At 48.2% G+C, this 14,459-nt stretch overlaps 1 protein-coding gene across 1 annotated transcript; it reads right to left on the reverse strand.

Annotated features, from left to right (window-relative positions):
• Window positions 1-9,327: 9,327 nt before the first annotated feature.
• Window positions 9,328-13,341, reverse strand: TMEM238L (transmembrane protein 238 like). The gene is made up of 2 exons (XM_037914390.2): window positions 12,847-13,341; window positions 9,328-9,865 (listed from the first exon to the last, which is right to left on the reverse strand). Exon 1 carries the CDS (start codon window positions 13,284-13,286, stop codon window positions 12,867-12,869), a length of 420 nt encoding a protein of 139 aa, XP_037770318.1. The 5' UTR covers window positions 13,287-13,341; the 3' UTR covers window positions 9,328-9,865; window positions 12,847-12,866.
• Between the last annotated feature and the right edge of the window lie 1,118 nt (window positions 13,342-14,459).

Below are 14,459 nucleotides of genomic sequence, written 5' to 3' on the forward strand. Positions count from 1 at the left end.
GAGAGCTAGGGTCTATTCCTGGCTCAGCCACTGGCCTGCTGGATGACCTTGCACAGTCAGTTGGCCACCCCGTGCCTCAGTTTCCCCATGTGTAAAATAGGAATAATAATACAGACCTCCTTTGTAAAGTGCTTTCAGACTGAATGCTATCTGTGTAAGAGCTGAGCATTGTTATTACTCATTTATCTCTAGTTCAGAGCCAGCCAGTCACTCAGAGTAGGTGCACTGGGTGGATGGCTCCAGTGCATCTATCAGCAATGACTGCTGGGATTTTTAAAGGAGGCTGCAGGAGGGTGGCTCCCCAAATCCTATTCAATGCAATTTAGGTACCTAAATTCCCAAAGGCTCCTTTGAAAATCCCAGTTGAAATGGCTAATGGGGCATTTATTGGCTCCTTGAGATAAGAGGGGTGAGAGGCTTCAGCCATTGTGGCGCAGACTCCAAGGCAGGGGACATTTGGGAGACATACAGGGGAGCAGTGCTTTTCCTCTTTGTAATGGTTGCTGTCGGGTTCATCTGGAAGCACTGGAATCCAGCCCTTTAGCCAGGGCCGCCCCTGGGTCGGGGGGGGGGGGCAAGTGGGGCAATTTGCCCCAGGCCCCCGGGCCCCGCAGAATACTATAGTATTACAACTTTTTTTTATGGAAGGGGCCGCCAAAATTGCTTTGCCCCAGGCCCCCTGAATCCTCTGGGCGGCACTGCTTTTGCCCATCTGCATTTCCCTCCGTGCTACACATTCATAGTCACTTCTGCAGTGTCTGGTCACCGGGATGCGGGAGCACCCCACTCTGTGGCATCAGCTCTGTACATGTCCTCTGCTCACGAAACTGACATCCCATAAAATACCGGAATGTGTCAAGTCCAAGGTCTTGGTGCTTATCTTTACAGTGCCTAACAAGCTAGGCCCAGGATATCTAACAGATCACCCTGTAAACAGGATGAGGACTGCAGTTGTCATCTCCACTCCTCCAGCACAAGGAATTGTTCACCTTGAAGGGGCAGAGGCTTGGTGCAGGGGACAGAGCATTCCCAGAGGTTGGGCCGAATCTGTGGCACTCACCGCTGCAGGGGCTAAGAACTACCTCACTCTGCTCTGCTTCCAGTGCAAAGTTCTCTTCTTCGCACTGCCCCAGCTAATAAAAGCTCCTAGCATTTTACAAATACCCCCCATGACTCCCCACCCTGGGGAGAGGAACGGGGGGAAAGGAACCATGCAACAGATGGTGGTCATGTTGCTTAAGGAATCTCTGGAAGGTGCTCAGATGCCATGGTGATGGGCACAGAATAAGAACCTACACAGAGGAGATTATAATGAGCCCTGTAGCAGGGGGAGGGGTAGCTCAGTGGTTTGAGCATTGGCCTGCTAAACCCAGGGTTTTGAGTTCAATCCTTGAGGGGGCCATTTAGGGATCTGGGCCAAAAAAATTGGGGATTGGTCTTGCTTTGAGCAGGGGGTTGGACTGGATGAGGTCCCTTCCAACCCTGATATTCTATGATTCTCTCCTGTGAGAACAGCTCAAGAGGCCAGCCACCTCTCCCTTTTCTGTGCTTCCCTGTGGCTGACTACCGTCAAGCCTGGGGATGGATTCTCTTCTCCACTGAGTCTGTGGGGTGAGTCCGATGAAGGCAAGGGTAGGAATCTCCCTCATCTTGTCAAGGAAACCTTCAGATTGCGATTGCCCCAGCTCAGCATAGGCTAACCCACAATGTGCTGACTGGAGCGTCACTGCATCACTGCCCTCTGCTGATAAAACACAGACGCAGCACTTTAAGTGCTCAGCAGTTTGTGATGGAGGCTGACGGCCTGTATAGAGGAGTCTCGCTGTGACCAGCAGCCAGTGAAGTGTCTCTTTGAGATCAGCAGTTGGCAAGCTGGGTTTCTGGAACCAATGGCCATGAGTTCTAGTAGCCAGGATCTGTGTGGGGTTAGGAGATGTGGTGGGCTCTGCATCCAGATGGGCCAAGAAATGTTAGGATTCATGTAATAAAACTAAATTGCAATACACGTGCCAAGTGGTAGCTGGCGACCATTTGTATTCACGCTGATGGCAGTTAGAGGAGTGTATCATAAGTCACAACAGGTGGATCCTGCTGGACAGCTAGCCAGCCAGCTCCCCCAGTGCATGCAATGTAATCAGCCATGCAAAATTCTCCTTGACTTCGCAATTGGGCAAGGCAAGTATAAATGCTTTCACTGTCATCAAGGTAGGAGGAGATTTTGTGACTGGGCCAGTACATCTACAGAAGAGACTGGCAAGGCTGATTGTAGATGTACAGGGTTTTTTGGCTGTTATACGTTAAAGGAATGTTATTAAGGTTTCCAAGTCACGCACTCAAAATGTAGGAAATGCCAGAATTCAGGTTGCCGATCCAACCTTCGTTTGCCCCTTCTTGTATAGTTCATTAGCATACAGCCTGTGATCCATCGACCCCTGGGGGTACGCAAACTACGTTTAAGGGGTCCAAGGAAGGGTGTTAGCATAGAACAGTAGTTTTCAACCTGTGGCCCGCGGATCCCCATATCTAAGATTTCTAAAGGGGTCCGCACCTCCATTTGGAATTTTTTAGGGGTCCACAAATGAAAAAAAGTTGAAAACTACTGGGATACAGTCTTGAATTATGTGGTCATATGCTATTTCCATAAGATCCCTGCCTCGTTCAGTGCACAGAATGGGCGGTGCTCTGGGAACGTGCGGCGAGGGAGGCTGTTGTCTGCAGGCCTCCAGCCACATTTGTTGGAGAAGTTGGAAGGTGTGCAGTGAATGCGGCGGGGGATTGCAGGAAGAAAAAGATGGTCTCATGGTTGAGGCAATTGAATGTTGCCCAGGGGAAGGGGATTTTATCCCTGCCTCTGCCACAGAGTTCCTCTGTTATGCTGGACAAGTCACTGAAACCAAATTTTTCACACTAATTGGGTGATCCTCCTTTTCTGGGTGCCCAACTTGAGGCATGTGGGATCTGACTTGCAGAAGCGCACTCTTGCGGTGCCACTGCAGTGAGTGGGAGCAGAGCTTTGAACACATATAGTGCTACTAAATGCTAAATGCTCTGAAAAACCAGGCCCTGGGCATTTCAAATTGGGCCCCCCAAATTAGCGTATGTTCCCTACATTAATCCCCCTGTGCCCAAGTGCTGTGTCTGTAAAATGGGGATGAAAGCACCCCCTCATGTTCCCGGGGGGCTGTGGAGCTAAATTCAGCAATGTTTTGGTGCATGCAGTCCTACAGTGATTAGTGCCAGAGAAAAGCCCAGGAGGAAATTACTAGCCCTGTGTTCAGAGCAGGGTTTGGATGGTGTGCAGTGGATAGCGCCTGGGGCCATACACTGACTGACAAGGATAAAATAAAATATTCAATTCATGCTTATTCACGGGGTGCTGTCCTCCCTGTGCACTGAATGACGCAGGGTCCGGGTGGGAAAAGAGTGTGTGATTATGGAATAAAAGACCGTATCATCATCACCCAAGCAAATCACAAAGGGACGTAACCTCCTTGAAGATCAAGCGCCATCTTGATCGAGCTCCAGCTAGGTTCTAAAGATGGTCTGGCTGGATGTGTCTGGGGGAATCACTAGCGGCCTTATTGCACTACCATAGGTATGGGTGACCATGTGACTGGTGGCCGTGTGGCAGCATTCCTTGGTAAACATGCTTCGTAATTCATTGTCCTTCCATCCTCATCATACGTTCATGCCAATAAAGCTGCGGAACCTGAGGCAGTGCTGATGAGGGCGGTTGCAGGGTTCAGCGACAAAAATCCTCACCGTTGATCTTGTCCTGCCACTTAATATGGAGCAGGTGGTGAAGATGATGAGAATTGAAAACATCAGTCTGCGGCTCTTCAGCCTTCCTCAGTCCACATTTCATTGCCATACAATAGAGCTGTTATAAGCATGGCTCTAGTCTATAGATCCGCAGCTTTGTGGTAAGCTTGATGTCGTGACATTACCATAGAGGCAGCTGAAGGGACTGGAACATGGAGGTGGCTGTTGCTCTAAGAATACCCACCTCTTTTGAGCATCCTCCAGCTGCATCATACATATGCATAAGGAGGCTGAATTAAGGTTACATGGGCAACCTTAATGCTGGCTTTTCCTAACTTCTGAAGGCTTGACTTTTTAACCTTCATAATGTTCTTGTAACTTTGTTTTATAACAATTTCTTACTTTTAAACTTAAAAATTGAAAAAACAAACAAACCAAACCTTCCCCAAAATTCCATCCTGTAAAACCATATTGAGTCTTCACCTGGGTCATCAGCAGAGTTCGGAACCTTCAGATCCATGGTCCTCTAACACTTGAGCTAACAGAGTAACTGGTAGTAGTAGAAGGTTGTTACCTTCTATGTGGACCTGTTATTAGAGGGTGATGGGGACACATACTTTGCCAGTAGGTTTCACAGCTGTTTTCTGAACAGCAAAGGAATGCTGCTCTAGTGTTTACAGCCTCTTCTGCCCCCTCCCCAGCTCCTATCCCTGCTGCCTCCGATGGGATCATCTCAGCTCTTGCTTGTCTTACCACTTCCTCCCTTGCTTCTGGCTCTGCCCTCCTCCTTTGCCCCAACTCCTTTCCATGTTCCATGCCTCCTGCACCTCTGCTGCCATCTGCTCCTGCTCTGTTCCCCCTCCCAGCTCTTGCACCTAACTCTCCCTAGCTCCTCAGCCACTTCCCGGTATTTCTTCTCTGCCTCCCTGATCCTCCCCCTCTGCATCTGAGTCCAGTGGCTTTCGCCTTTCACACTGCCTGGGTGCCAGCAAAGAGGGCACCAAGAACCCTGCTCTCAGCTCTGGAGCAATTGCAAAGAAAGCACAGCTCAGCCCTGGGATGGAGCATGCTCAGTTGCTCTTTGGGGATGTCACATGCATAGTCCTGGTCCATACACAGGAGCTGAGGGGGTGGCACATGCTCAGAGCAGATGGAACCTCAGTGCAAACTCTAAGAAGTCACTATGGAGCAAGTGTGAGCTGAGATTTTTTCAAAGGTTTATAATTTGGCCAAATTTAGGCCAAGTTATTCCAGGGATGGCAAAAGGCAGATCCTTGACACAAACATCACTTGCAAGCATGTACACAGAAAGAGAGAGAAAGAGTCCCTGATCCAAAGCATGGGGGCACGAGAGCATCTCAGTGAAACAATGGCAAGAATTTAATTATTTTGAACACAGGCAAAACCCACATTTTCTCCAGCCTCATTCTCAGACAGGGTCCAACCACTATAGTGGAGGTGGACACCCGGGCCTGGGAAATTTCAGCCCAAATGGTTTGAATTTGGCAAAGTTATAATCATTTGAAAACGGGGTCTTATAATGGACAGTGCTGAGTAACAACTACAGGAGTCACTACCAGCACTGCCGAGAATATACACACGCTAAATACTTTCAGACTTTTATTACTTTCCCTTATCTGCCTAGCTGTAAGTCTTAAGAGACAATCTCCTACACCCACCACACACAAAACCACAGCGTGCATCCTTCCCTGCCCACTGGCTTTTGCCAGTCGCCAACTGTGGCTAAAAGATCTAAATACACCAGGGTTCCTTTGAATCACAGCTGCTGTCCGGAATTGCTGAGCAGATGATTGCTTGGCATATGGAATGATATTGCCTTACCAGTTATTAATTGAGGCAAGCTGCATTGCCTCGGATGTTCTAATGGCAGCAGTAAATACTGATTTTCCTATCAGAGAGGGAAGAGCTGCTTTCAAGTGTAACTGATGAGATTTTAGATTACCCAGCGCTCATGTATTATTCCTTCTAGGATGCACTCTGGCTTTCAGAGCTCACAGCAGGGAATGGAAGTGACAGCACCGCTTTGCGCCCAGCGGACCAGCATCATCCTGCACAGGAAACAAAGTAACAACAGATTCTAGCCTAGCAGGGTAAGAGGCTGCAAAGCCAGTTTGAGGCTGTTTTTTCCTTCAGATGTCTACCGTGCTGTGCAGGCAGCACAAGAGGGGACCTACAGGTGCCTAGTCTGCCTAGAGAGATGGTTCATGCGGTGAAAAGTTTAGCACTAAAATCAATTCTTGAGGGCAAGTGTTATTAGCAGGACCTTCATTTGGGTCCATCTCTTCCTCCATCCGTGTCACTGGGACTTTTGTCTTTTACTGAAACAGATTCAGGCACCCAGACTTACCAAGGGCTGGTCACACGTAAAGCAGGAAGCTCATAGCATTTCTCCCTCTCCCACTGCAATCCCAGCATCAGGGCTTTTGGGGATGTTGGCCGAGAAGTTCCCTCTCTAGGGCTGTCATGAAAACAAAATAAAATAAAAAACAAAATGCAGGTGGGTGCACATGTTGGAGTCCTTCTGTGTCAAGCCAACACCAGCATCATCCCACAACCCAGACACGTGGGGAGTATTTCTAAAGCCTTGACTCTACACCATACTTCACCGCATGGCAGGGTTACCAGCCTAAAGAATTGAGGTTTGTCTATGTTAAATAGAAATATGCTGAAAAGTAAGTTGAGACCAGGTATCAGGGCCAACATTTAGGCTTGATAATAGCGTGGCCTGATAAATTGTGGGTGAAGTCAAGCAAGACAGCTTCGAGGCAAGTTAGACATAACCCCAGGTCACGTTGTAAACGTGTTTGGTTCTAACTGGTTTTAATCACAGCATTAGCTGAAATGGGACTGTTTTGGGAGAAGAGTGATCTTAGGAAGGGTAGCATGCTAATTTTAAGATTAGCACACTCCTCCACCATCACCATACCATTAGCAAAAGGATGACAAAGGGTTACATACCCATTCTTTTTGTCCAGGGACTAATCACCCCTGCATGAACTACTTCATTTTGGAATGTGAGTAGAATTGCAGCATAGGGTTGTATTGTAATTCCTGTTTGCTTTAACCAACTATTCTATTTGAAATAAAGTCTTTGATTCCATCACACATTGTCTCTTTATTCTCCCCTACAGTAAATTATTTGTAACTACCCCAGAGGTCGGAACCTAAAGAAGTTGATTTGGTTATTGGTATTACTTCCACTTGAAATATGAACTGAAAATATTTAAATCAAAGGTTACACAGGATACTGCCTGGACAATGAGTTTTCAGTACATCCCACCAGGTCATCTCAGCCTGGGCCAGGCCACATGACCTCAGGGGTGAACAGGAGGGGGAATCTCACTCTCCACCTATACTCACTGCTTTTGCTTGTTGCCTAGTCTGGACATTGTCTATGTTTACAGGTATGTGAGAGAGTGTTTTTTTTTTTTTTAAAAAAAGAGGAGCATACTATTAAATCCCTCCTGATCTTTCACCCTCCCATGCACCCTCTACCCACCATGATCCCTTGCTGCATTAGATCCCAGGAGCCTGGTAGCCAACACTCCTCCATACATAGGGGAAACAGTTCATCAAGCTCTCCTCCTGCCTAGCCTCATGCTCAAAGCCCAAATGGAGCCAGGGGCCTTGCCTATACCCTAAGGAAAGCCTGGATGAAGAGACTGATCTTGGAACTTGTGGGGCACCACCACAGTAGCCTCTGAATGCCAAACACTCTTATCCTTACAACGCCCCTGTTGAACACATTAGGAATGGAGGCTGTAGAAGGAATAAGAGGCAGATTTTTGAAGGTATTTAGGTGCCTAAAGCTGTAGATACAGGGCTTTTCTAAAGCACCTGTGATAGGTGCAGGAGGATCTCTTGCCTAACATCTAAGGGAAGCAAAGACTGCACATGTGTGTATTAAAGGGGCCAAGGCTTTATTTGAAAATCCCACTAGGCATCTGCCAGCTCCTAAATCCTTTGGCAATCCAGGCCCTTGCCCAGGTCCCACAGGAGGTCAGTGGAACAGCAGGAATTGAATCCAGCTCCCCATAGTCCCAGGGCACAGCTCTAAACAGAAGGCCACACCCTGCCATAAGCCTGCTGCTGACAAATCTCATGACCTGAATCTACAGTGGAAGCAATTGGCCACCAGCAGCTCCTCCACCCAGAGAGCACTGTGCCCAGCTATTCTAAGGGGTAAGCTGCACTATGCCAGCAGTTGCCATTCTCAGGGATGGAGCATGAAAACTCACATAGAGAGCTGGGCTCTGCAATCACATCTCAGGAGCTTGGAGTGGACTCAGAACAGCAGAGATAGCCAGCAAGAGGCCAAGAGCACTGGTAGGATACAGGCAGCCCCAGTTTACTCTTGGTGTAGATGGGCAGTGAGGAAGAACAATTGATTAGCCTATAAGTATGCACATGAGGGGCAAATTAAGTAATGGACTCTTCACTCTAGCAGAGAAAGGTCTAACAATCCCATATTTGGACACTGAAACTAGATTCCAGAGTGGAAATAAGGCATACATTTTATCAGTAAGTAATTAACCATTGAAACAATTTACCAAGGCCTGTGGTGGATTCTCCATCACTGACAATTTTTCAATCAAGACTGGAGATTTTTCTAGGAATTATTCTCAGGCCTGTGAATTGATACTTCTGTGCCCTGTCCTGCCTCTCCTCCCCACAGCTAGAGTAAAGAAAGAGCGGGAGTTTTTGCACATTTGCCTTCTAAGCCCTTCAGCATCACTTCTAGTGTCCCTTGCCAGAGCCAACAGAGGATAGGGGAGCCCCAGCACTGATTGGGTGGTACAGAAAGTTCCCTCTCGGACTTGCTTTTCTGTTCTTTCACTTAATGTGTCTTTACTCAGCTCCTCTGAAGCGCACAGGTTTGGAGAGGTCACTAGACACACCCAAGCCTCACCAGGGTACCTATTCCTCAGAGGAGCAGGCAGCCCTGTCCCAGGCTAAGGTTACCTAATACTTTCCCCTGTAAGAGCCTATTCACCTGCTAACAATTTTGCCAAACTCCAGCTATTCAGGTTGAAGTTCCCAACAGCAGCCCCTTTGCCAGAGTGTTTTTTGACATTTCAGCCATTTTAAAGAAGGAGGCTAGACGGTAAAAAACACTCATTGTTTGATTTGTGCCCAAGAGATTCTTGGAGCTGTTTTGCTGCGGCACTAACATGCCCTTGCTTTGGAGCAGGGACTTAAAACTTGGCAGAGAGGTGCCTTTAGTGATCCACTGAAAACCTACCCTCCTTTGACAGTTCTAAGCCTTGGAAAAATCTGTTTTAAAACTACTTTAAAAACCATCTCCATTAAGGGAGTAGTAAGGTGGCAGAGTCATGCACTCAGAAGTTTGCCTGCATTCAGGCAGTTTCTCTCCACGCACTGTTAATTCAGCCCGTATACATGACGACAGTAATTACATTACCACACACTGTTTTCCGTAAGACCCATCCCTCATTCCCTTCCATGAGGGACAAAGTCTAGAAAAATATTTTGCATGACACCAGTTCACAGGGCTGTTCGGAATATTTCAAACTATCCATCATGTTCTCAATAAATATAATTTTAATATTTAAAAACTCAAGGTCCCAGTCCTCTTATATAAAGAGCTGCACATAAAATTAAACTGTAATACCTGTAAACATTAGGAAGACAGCATAAAGAATTGGTGAATATTACTTCAAAGGAGCAAGTCTCAACATGGGCCTCATACGTCACATACAAGAGGCAAACACTGTACACAGAGGATGTCATACATACAGGGGCAATATAAAAAAATAATGGCATACAAAATAAATAAACTTTACTTAAGGCTCGGCTTGTGAAAATGCTTAATGAAGATGCAATACTGAAGTCATTGACCAGTCTCAAGAGATCCCCATTGTGTGAACACACGTCCTAGGTCAGCAATCACATCTGTGCACATTTCAGTTTTAAAAGGCTGTGAAGTATAACACTTCGGCAGAACGGTCTTAGCAAAATGAGCATCCTCCACCAGACAGCTTGACAACTCCAACCAGGATTCTTCCAGCTCAAGATTCCACACGAGTGGTGAGTATGCACGAGGACAATATTTCCAGGTATTCTAGAAAGCAAAGGTACAACTTGATTGGTTTCCATTCATCCATTCCCAAAGTTCACATTAGTAACACAGAGGACTCTCCTGAAGCACTACTGCCTTCAATGTTTGCAGGCATCAGGACAGATGGAAGAAGCAGTCAGTATCAGAAACAGCATCCGCACACAGTGTGAAGTGTTATTTTAACAATTTTTAGGTTTTCTGCATTAGAGATAGACCAGATCTCTGGCCATCAGCTGAGGCAGGGAGAAGCTGGGTATGAGAGAAGCAGTTTTGTCTACTCTTACTCTCCAGGTCTGACATCTAGCCAGAAAGCCAAGGACATGCTACGGTGCAGGATGAGTAGAGGCTAAGTTGGGCCAAGTACTAGTTGCAGGGTCCTAGCTCTGGTGAGCACCTGGTCAAGGCCAGTTTAAAGCTATGTAACAGTACATCAGTATGGTCAGCTCCACAATGCATTCTTGCTGTGCAGAGGGTTTCATTGCAAGAATGAATATTAGAGTTAGGCTATGTCTACACTTAAGCCACTACAGCTGTGTTGTTGTAGCACTCCAGTGTGGACACTACCTACACTGCTGAGAAGGATTCTCCTATCAGCATAAGTGATCCACCTTCCCAACCCCAAGCGTAGGTAGGTGCTAAGTCACCAGACAAACTCTTCTGTCAACCTACTGCTGTCTACACTGGGACTTCAATTGGCTTAACTACACTGCTCAGGGGGTGGATTTTTACACCCCTGGCTGACCGTTAAACCGGTCTAATTTTCTAGTCTAGACTAGGCCTAAGTGGACAGAAGAATTCTTATAGTGACCTAGCACCATGGACGTCAGGGTTAAGTCAGTAGAGCTACATCCCTCAGGTGTGTGGGTCTTCCATACCCGGGAGATGGAGCTATGCCAGTATAAATTTCCAGTGTAGACCAGCCCTGAGAGGGAGATGGTTATTCTGCTATAATAGATCTATACAACTGCTTTCAAAACACTAGAAATTCCAGTCTGGTCTGCCCTGGAAGATTCCAGTGACTGGAGAATTAGTGAGATTATGACATCACAAGAATCTTTAGAACATTGATCAAGGGGACAAAAGTTTAGAAAGAGTGTTAAATTCAGTGTGCACAAAGCTCATGCTCTAACCCCCATAGGACCTTCAGGAAAAGGACAGCTTCGACCAGAAGTGACATTCTTAATATTTCTAAAGGTAGTAAACAAGGAGGGAAGAGATGCTGGGGTTTTATTAGTGCTTGTTATATTCTCCCTTTGTGGGCAACAGCATCCAACATGCTAGTGAAAAACAGAATAGCATGGCACACGAGATCTAGATCTACATCTAAAGACAAATTGGAAAAGAGCTTAAACATCGAGCTTTAGATGTATTTCTGTGTCATGTGTCAGGGAAGTGGAACGAGGCAAGGGTTCCTTAAAGAACTGGAGTTGATTAACATGACAGTTGCTTCAAACACCTATGTAGAGGAGGAGGTAGGAACCTCAAAACCTGTGATCTAGTCTGTTTAGAATGACACCAATTTGCAAAGTAGCTTTGTAACAGCATTCAGATTTCTTCCATTCCCCTGCACCCTGCTGATACAAATCCTTGGGGTGTGGAAGGGGAAGTCCAGCAGCCCTGAGACATTTCACACAGCTGAGTGAGAGATCAGCACCATTCATATGCCAGCCAAAGACATTAACATACAGCTGGAAGCCAGGTGAGAGAAGTCCCCATTACACCCCAGGCTGACTGGCAAGGATTTTACAAAGCAGTCACCTCACCTTCCTCTCTAGACTGAAATCCCGTGAGATTGGAAATGTATTATGGGCTTGGCTACACACCGAAGTTATTCTGGAAGAAGGTAGGGGGTGAATTTAAAGCAGAATAGCTATTTCTGAAGAACTATTTAGCTGCACTCCAAGAAATCCACCGAAGACGGATCTGGAAAACGGTGACAGACCCCTTCGTCCTAAAGCAACAGCGCTAATTTGTTACAACACAGGGTTTTCCGTTAAGGTACAACTCAAGGCAAGTTGAGTCAGTGTGCAAGAACAGCTGGCAGGCGTATAAAACACCATATTAAATACTCCAGTTCATTCAGAGCCGTAACATTTTCCATATTGTTTGTAGCCTGCACAAGCTTTGCTGGTGCCCAAACCACTGCATCAATGTAAATTGTATTTTACAGTGGGACTCACACCAGGGCATCCACAGCAGTGGCTAGAAAGCACTGGAAATAAATGGGCATAAGCATTAGACCTTAAGTACAGACGTACTTGTCTCTCTTCAGTAAATGCTCTAATGCTACTTAAAGCATCCATCCCCTTACCGCAGTAATTGAACAATATCAGTTTACATAGGCCACAATCCAATCTGGTCACCCAGGGGCCATCTATTGATCTGACACAGAAGAAAATAGTGAGGCATCTATGCTAGACATACCACTGTTGGTACAGCTTCCGGACAGGTCACAGAGGGGAGCAGTTGCTTTGGTTCAAGTCAGCCAAGGAATTGGTGTCCTTACAAAAGTGGCTTTTCCTATACTGCCAGCCAAAAGACTGGGTAGTGGGTGTGTAAGGTGCAAGAGAGTTTCTGCTCACCAAAGGGTTAAACAGATACTGCCACAGGACCTTCTTGGGCTCCTTTGCTGTTCTCTCCTCAGCAACCTCACCCTCAGAGGCAGCAGGGTCTAGCGGGCTGAGCAGGGGCTCAGAGAACATGTAGGTTCGAGTCCCTGCCCCTGTGGCTTGTACAGCCAGCCACCATCGGGCATCACCCCATGGAGCCGCCTGGCTGTCCCAGCTGGGGACCCAGGCCTGCGCTCCAGGCTCGCCCTGCCCGGTACACAGCTCCTGCGCTGGAAACGCTGCACCCCTGCAGAGCCAGCGGACCCGCGCCGCGCCCCGGGGCTCCTGTGCCGGCTACCAGCTCGGCACCGCGTCCGCGGCCACCGGGGGCTCGCCCTGCTCTGTGTGCGACAAGCGGAGGGCATGAGCGGTTACCTGCCTCTCCGGGCGGACTCTCACACCAGCCGGTCCCCGTGCGCCCCCGGGCTCTCCATGGCGCACAGGCGGCGGAGCTCCAGCGACCCGGGGGCCGGCGGGGAAGGGCCGGGCAGCGGCGGGCGGCGCTGGGACAGGCGCTCCGAGAGCTTGCTAGCCAGGCGGAGCAGGCTAGAGCGCGGCATCTGCCGGGGGCTGCGGGCCCCCAGGGGCAGCTCAGAGGCCGGCACCCCGCGCAGGTTCCCCGCGTACCACAGCAGCCAGCAGAGCAGCGAGAGGAAGAGCAGCAGCGCCCCAGACAGCACCAGGCAGTCCCCATAGGGCCGCCCAGCCCGGGCCGGCTGCACCACTGACCCCACCAGCACCAACACTAGCCCGGCCGCGTCCAGAGCCAGAGCCCCAAGCAGGAAAAGTGCGCAGCGCCCACAACTGTACGCCATAGCGGCGGTACCTGCAGCGCCGCGCACCTGAGTAGAGCGGCCGCTAGCCCCGCCCCCTCTACATATAGCACAAACCACGCCCACTCTGTAGCCGTTTCGCGCCCACCTGGTCTATATAAAGCCTAGACCACGCCTATACCTCCATGGAAAGGGATGGGCTCTAGATACATGAGCCAACGCTCAGGGCTGGGACACCTTTCCTCCGACTTAATAGCTAAGGGGTTGGAGTGCAGATGGGGGCTCTAATTCCCCTTTAAGGACTGTGCAGTTCAGCCCTGAGCTGCAGTGCTGCCATGGCTTTACGCAGCTGGGCGGTAGGGAAGGTTAGGAGTGAGAATGGGTAGAACCGGCAGCAGCTATAGCTGGTGTTTGAACAGGAGACTCAGTGGTGCGTGGAGGGGATTTATCACCCTTGTGTTGGTCCTATGAGGAACCTTAACACTGCTGCTACCCTGCACAATGCTAAGCTGTGCTGTGCCTCAGTTTCCCCTTCAGTAAAATGAGGATCATAAGCCTGTGCCTTTGTACATAGCTTGAAAACTGGAAGAAAATCCATGCACCTGAGAGATGTAATTAAGCAGACTTGAGCCTCGGTACAGACACTGCTAAATCAATGGAAAAATTCTTTTCTCCACCTGGCTACTGCCTCTCAAGGGGGTGGATTTACTACAGTGATGGAAAACCTCCTTCCCTGAATACTGAGTGTCTAGACTACAGCGGTGTAGCTGCAGCACAGCAAAACTTGCAGAAAGCAATGTAATTTCAAGGGCCATAATCTGTTTGAATGTGTCACTCCAGAGGGGTGATGCCAAATTGTATGTTTTAGTACTATAATCTGTGATCTTTATCTGCTCAAACCCACTGTAATCTCTCAACAGAATTTAGACTCTTCTTGGGTTTCTCTACTCATGGAGTTATTCAGGAACAGCTATTCCTGAACAGCTCCATGTGTGGATGCTATTATTCTGGAATAGGAGCACCTTGTTCCTGTTGAGCTTGACCCATAGTTAACTTCATGCATAGACAAACCCTTAGGTTGTCAAACCAGGATGAGGTGTATCAATGCAAGTCAGTTTTTAGGTGGGGAATCTACCCTAGGGGTTTGCATCATGGTGCGATGGTGGTGAAAGTACAGAGTGTAGACAAGGCCACAGCTTTCTAGCCTGCCAGAAA

This window comes from Chelonia mydas, chromosome 14 (assembly GCF_015237465.2).
Source record: "Chelonia mydas isolate rCheMyd1 chromosome 14, rCheMyd1.pri.v2, whole genome shotgun sequence".
NCBI lineage: Eukaryota > Metazoa > Chordata > Testudines > Cheloniidae > Chelonia > Chelonia mydas.

Excerpts from the sequence above, each read along its gene's own strand:
- TMEM238L (XM_037914390.2), bottom strand. The coding sequence starts at position 13,286 with ATGGCGTACAGTTGTGGGCGCTGCGCACTTTTCCTGCTTGGGGCTCTG.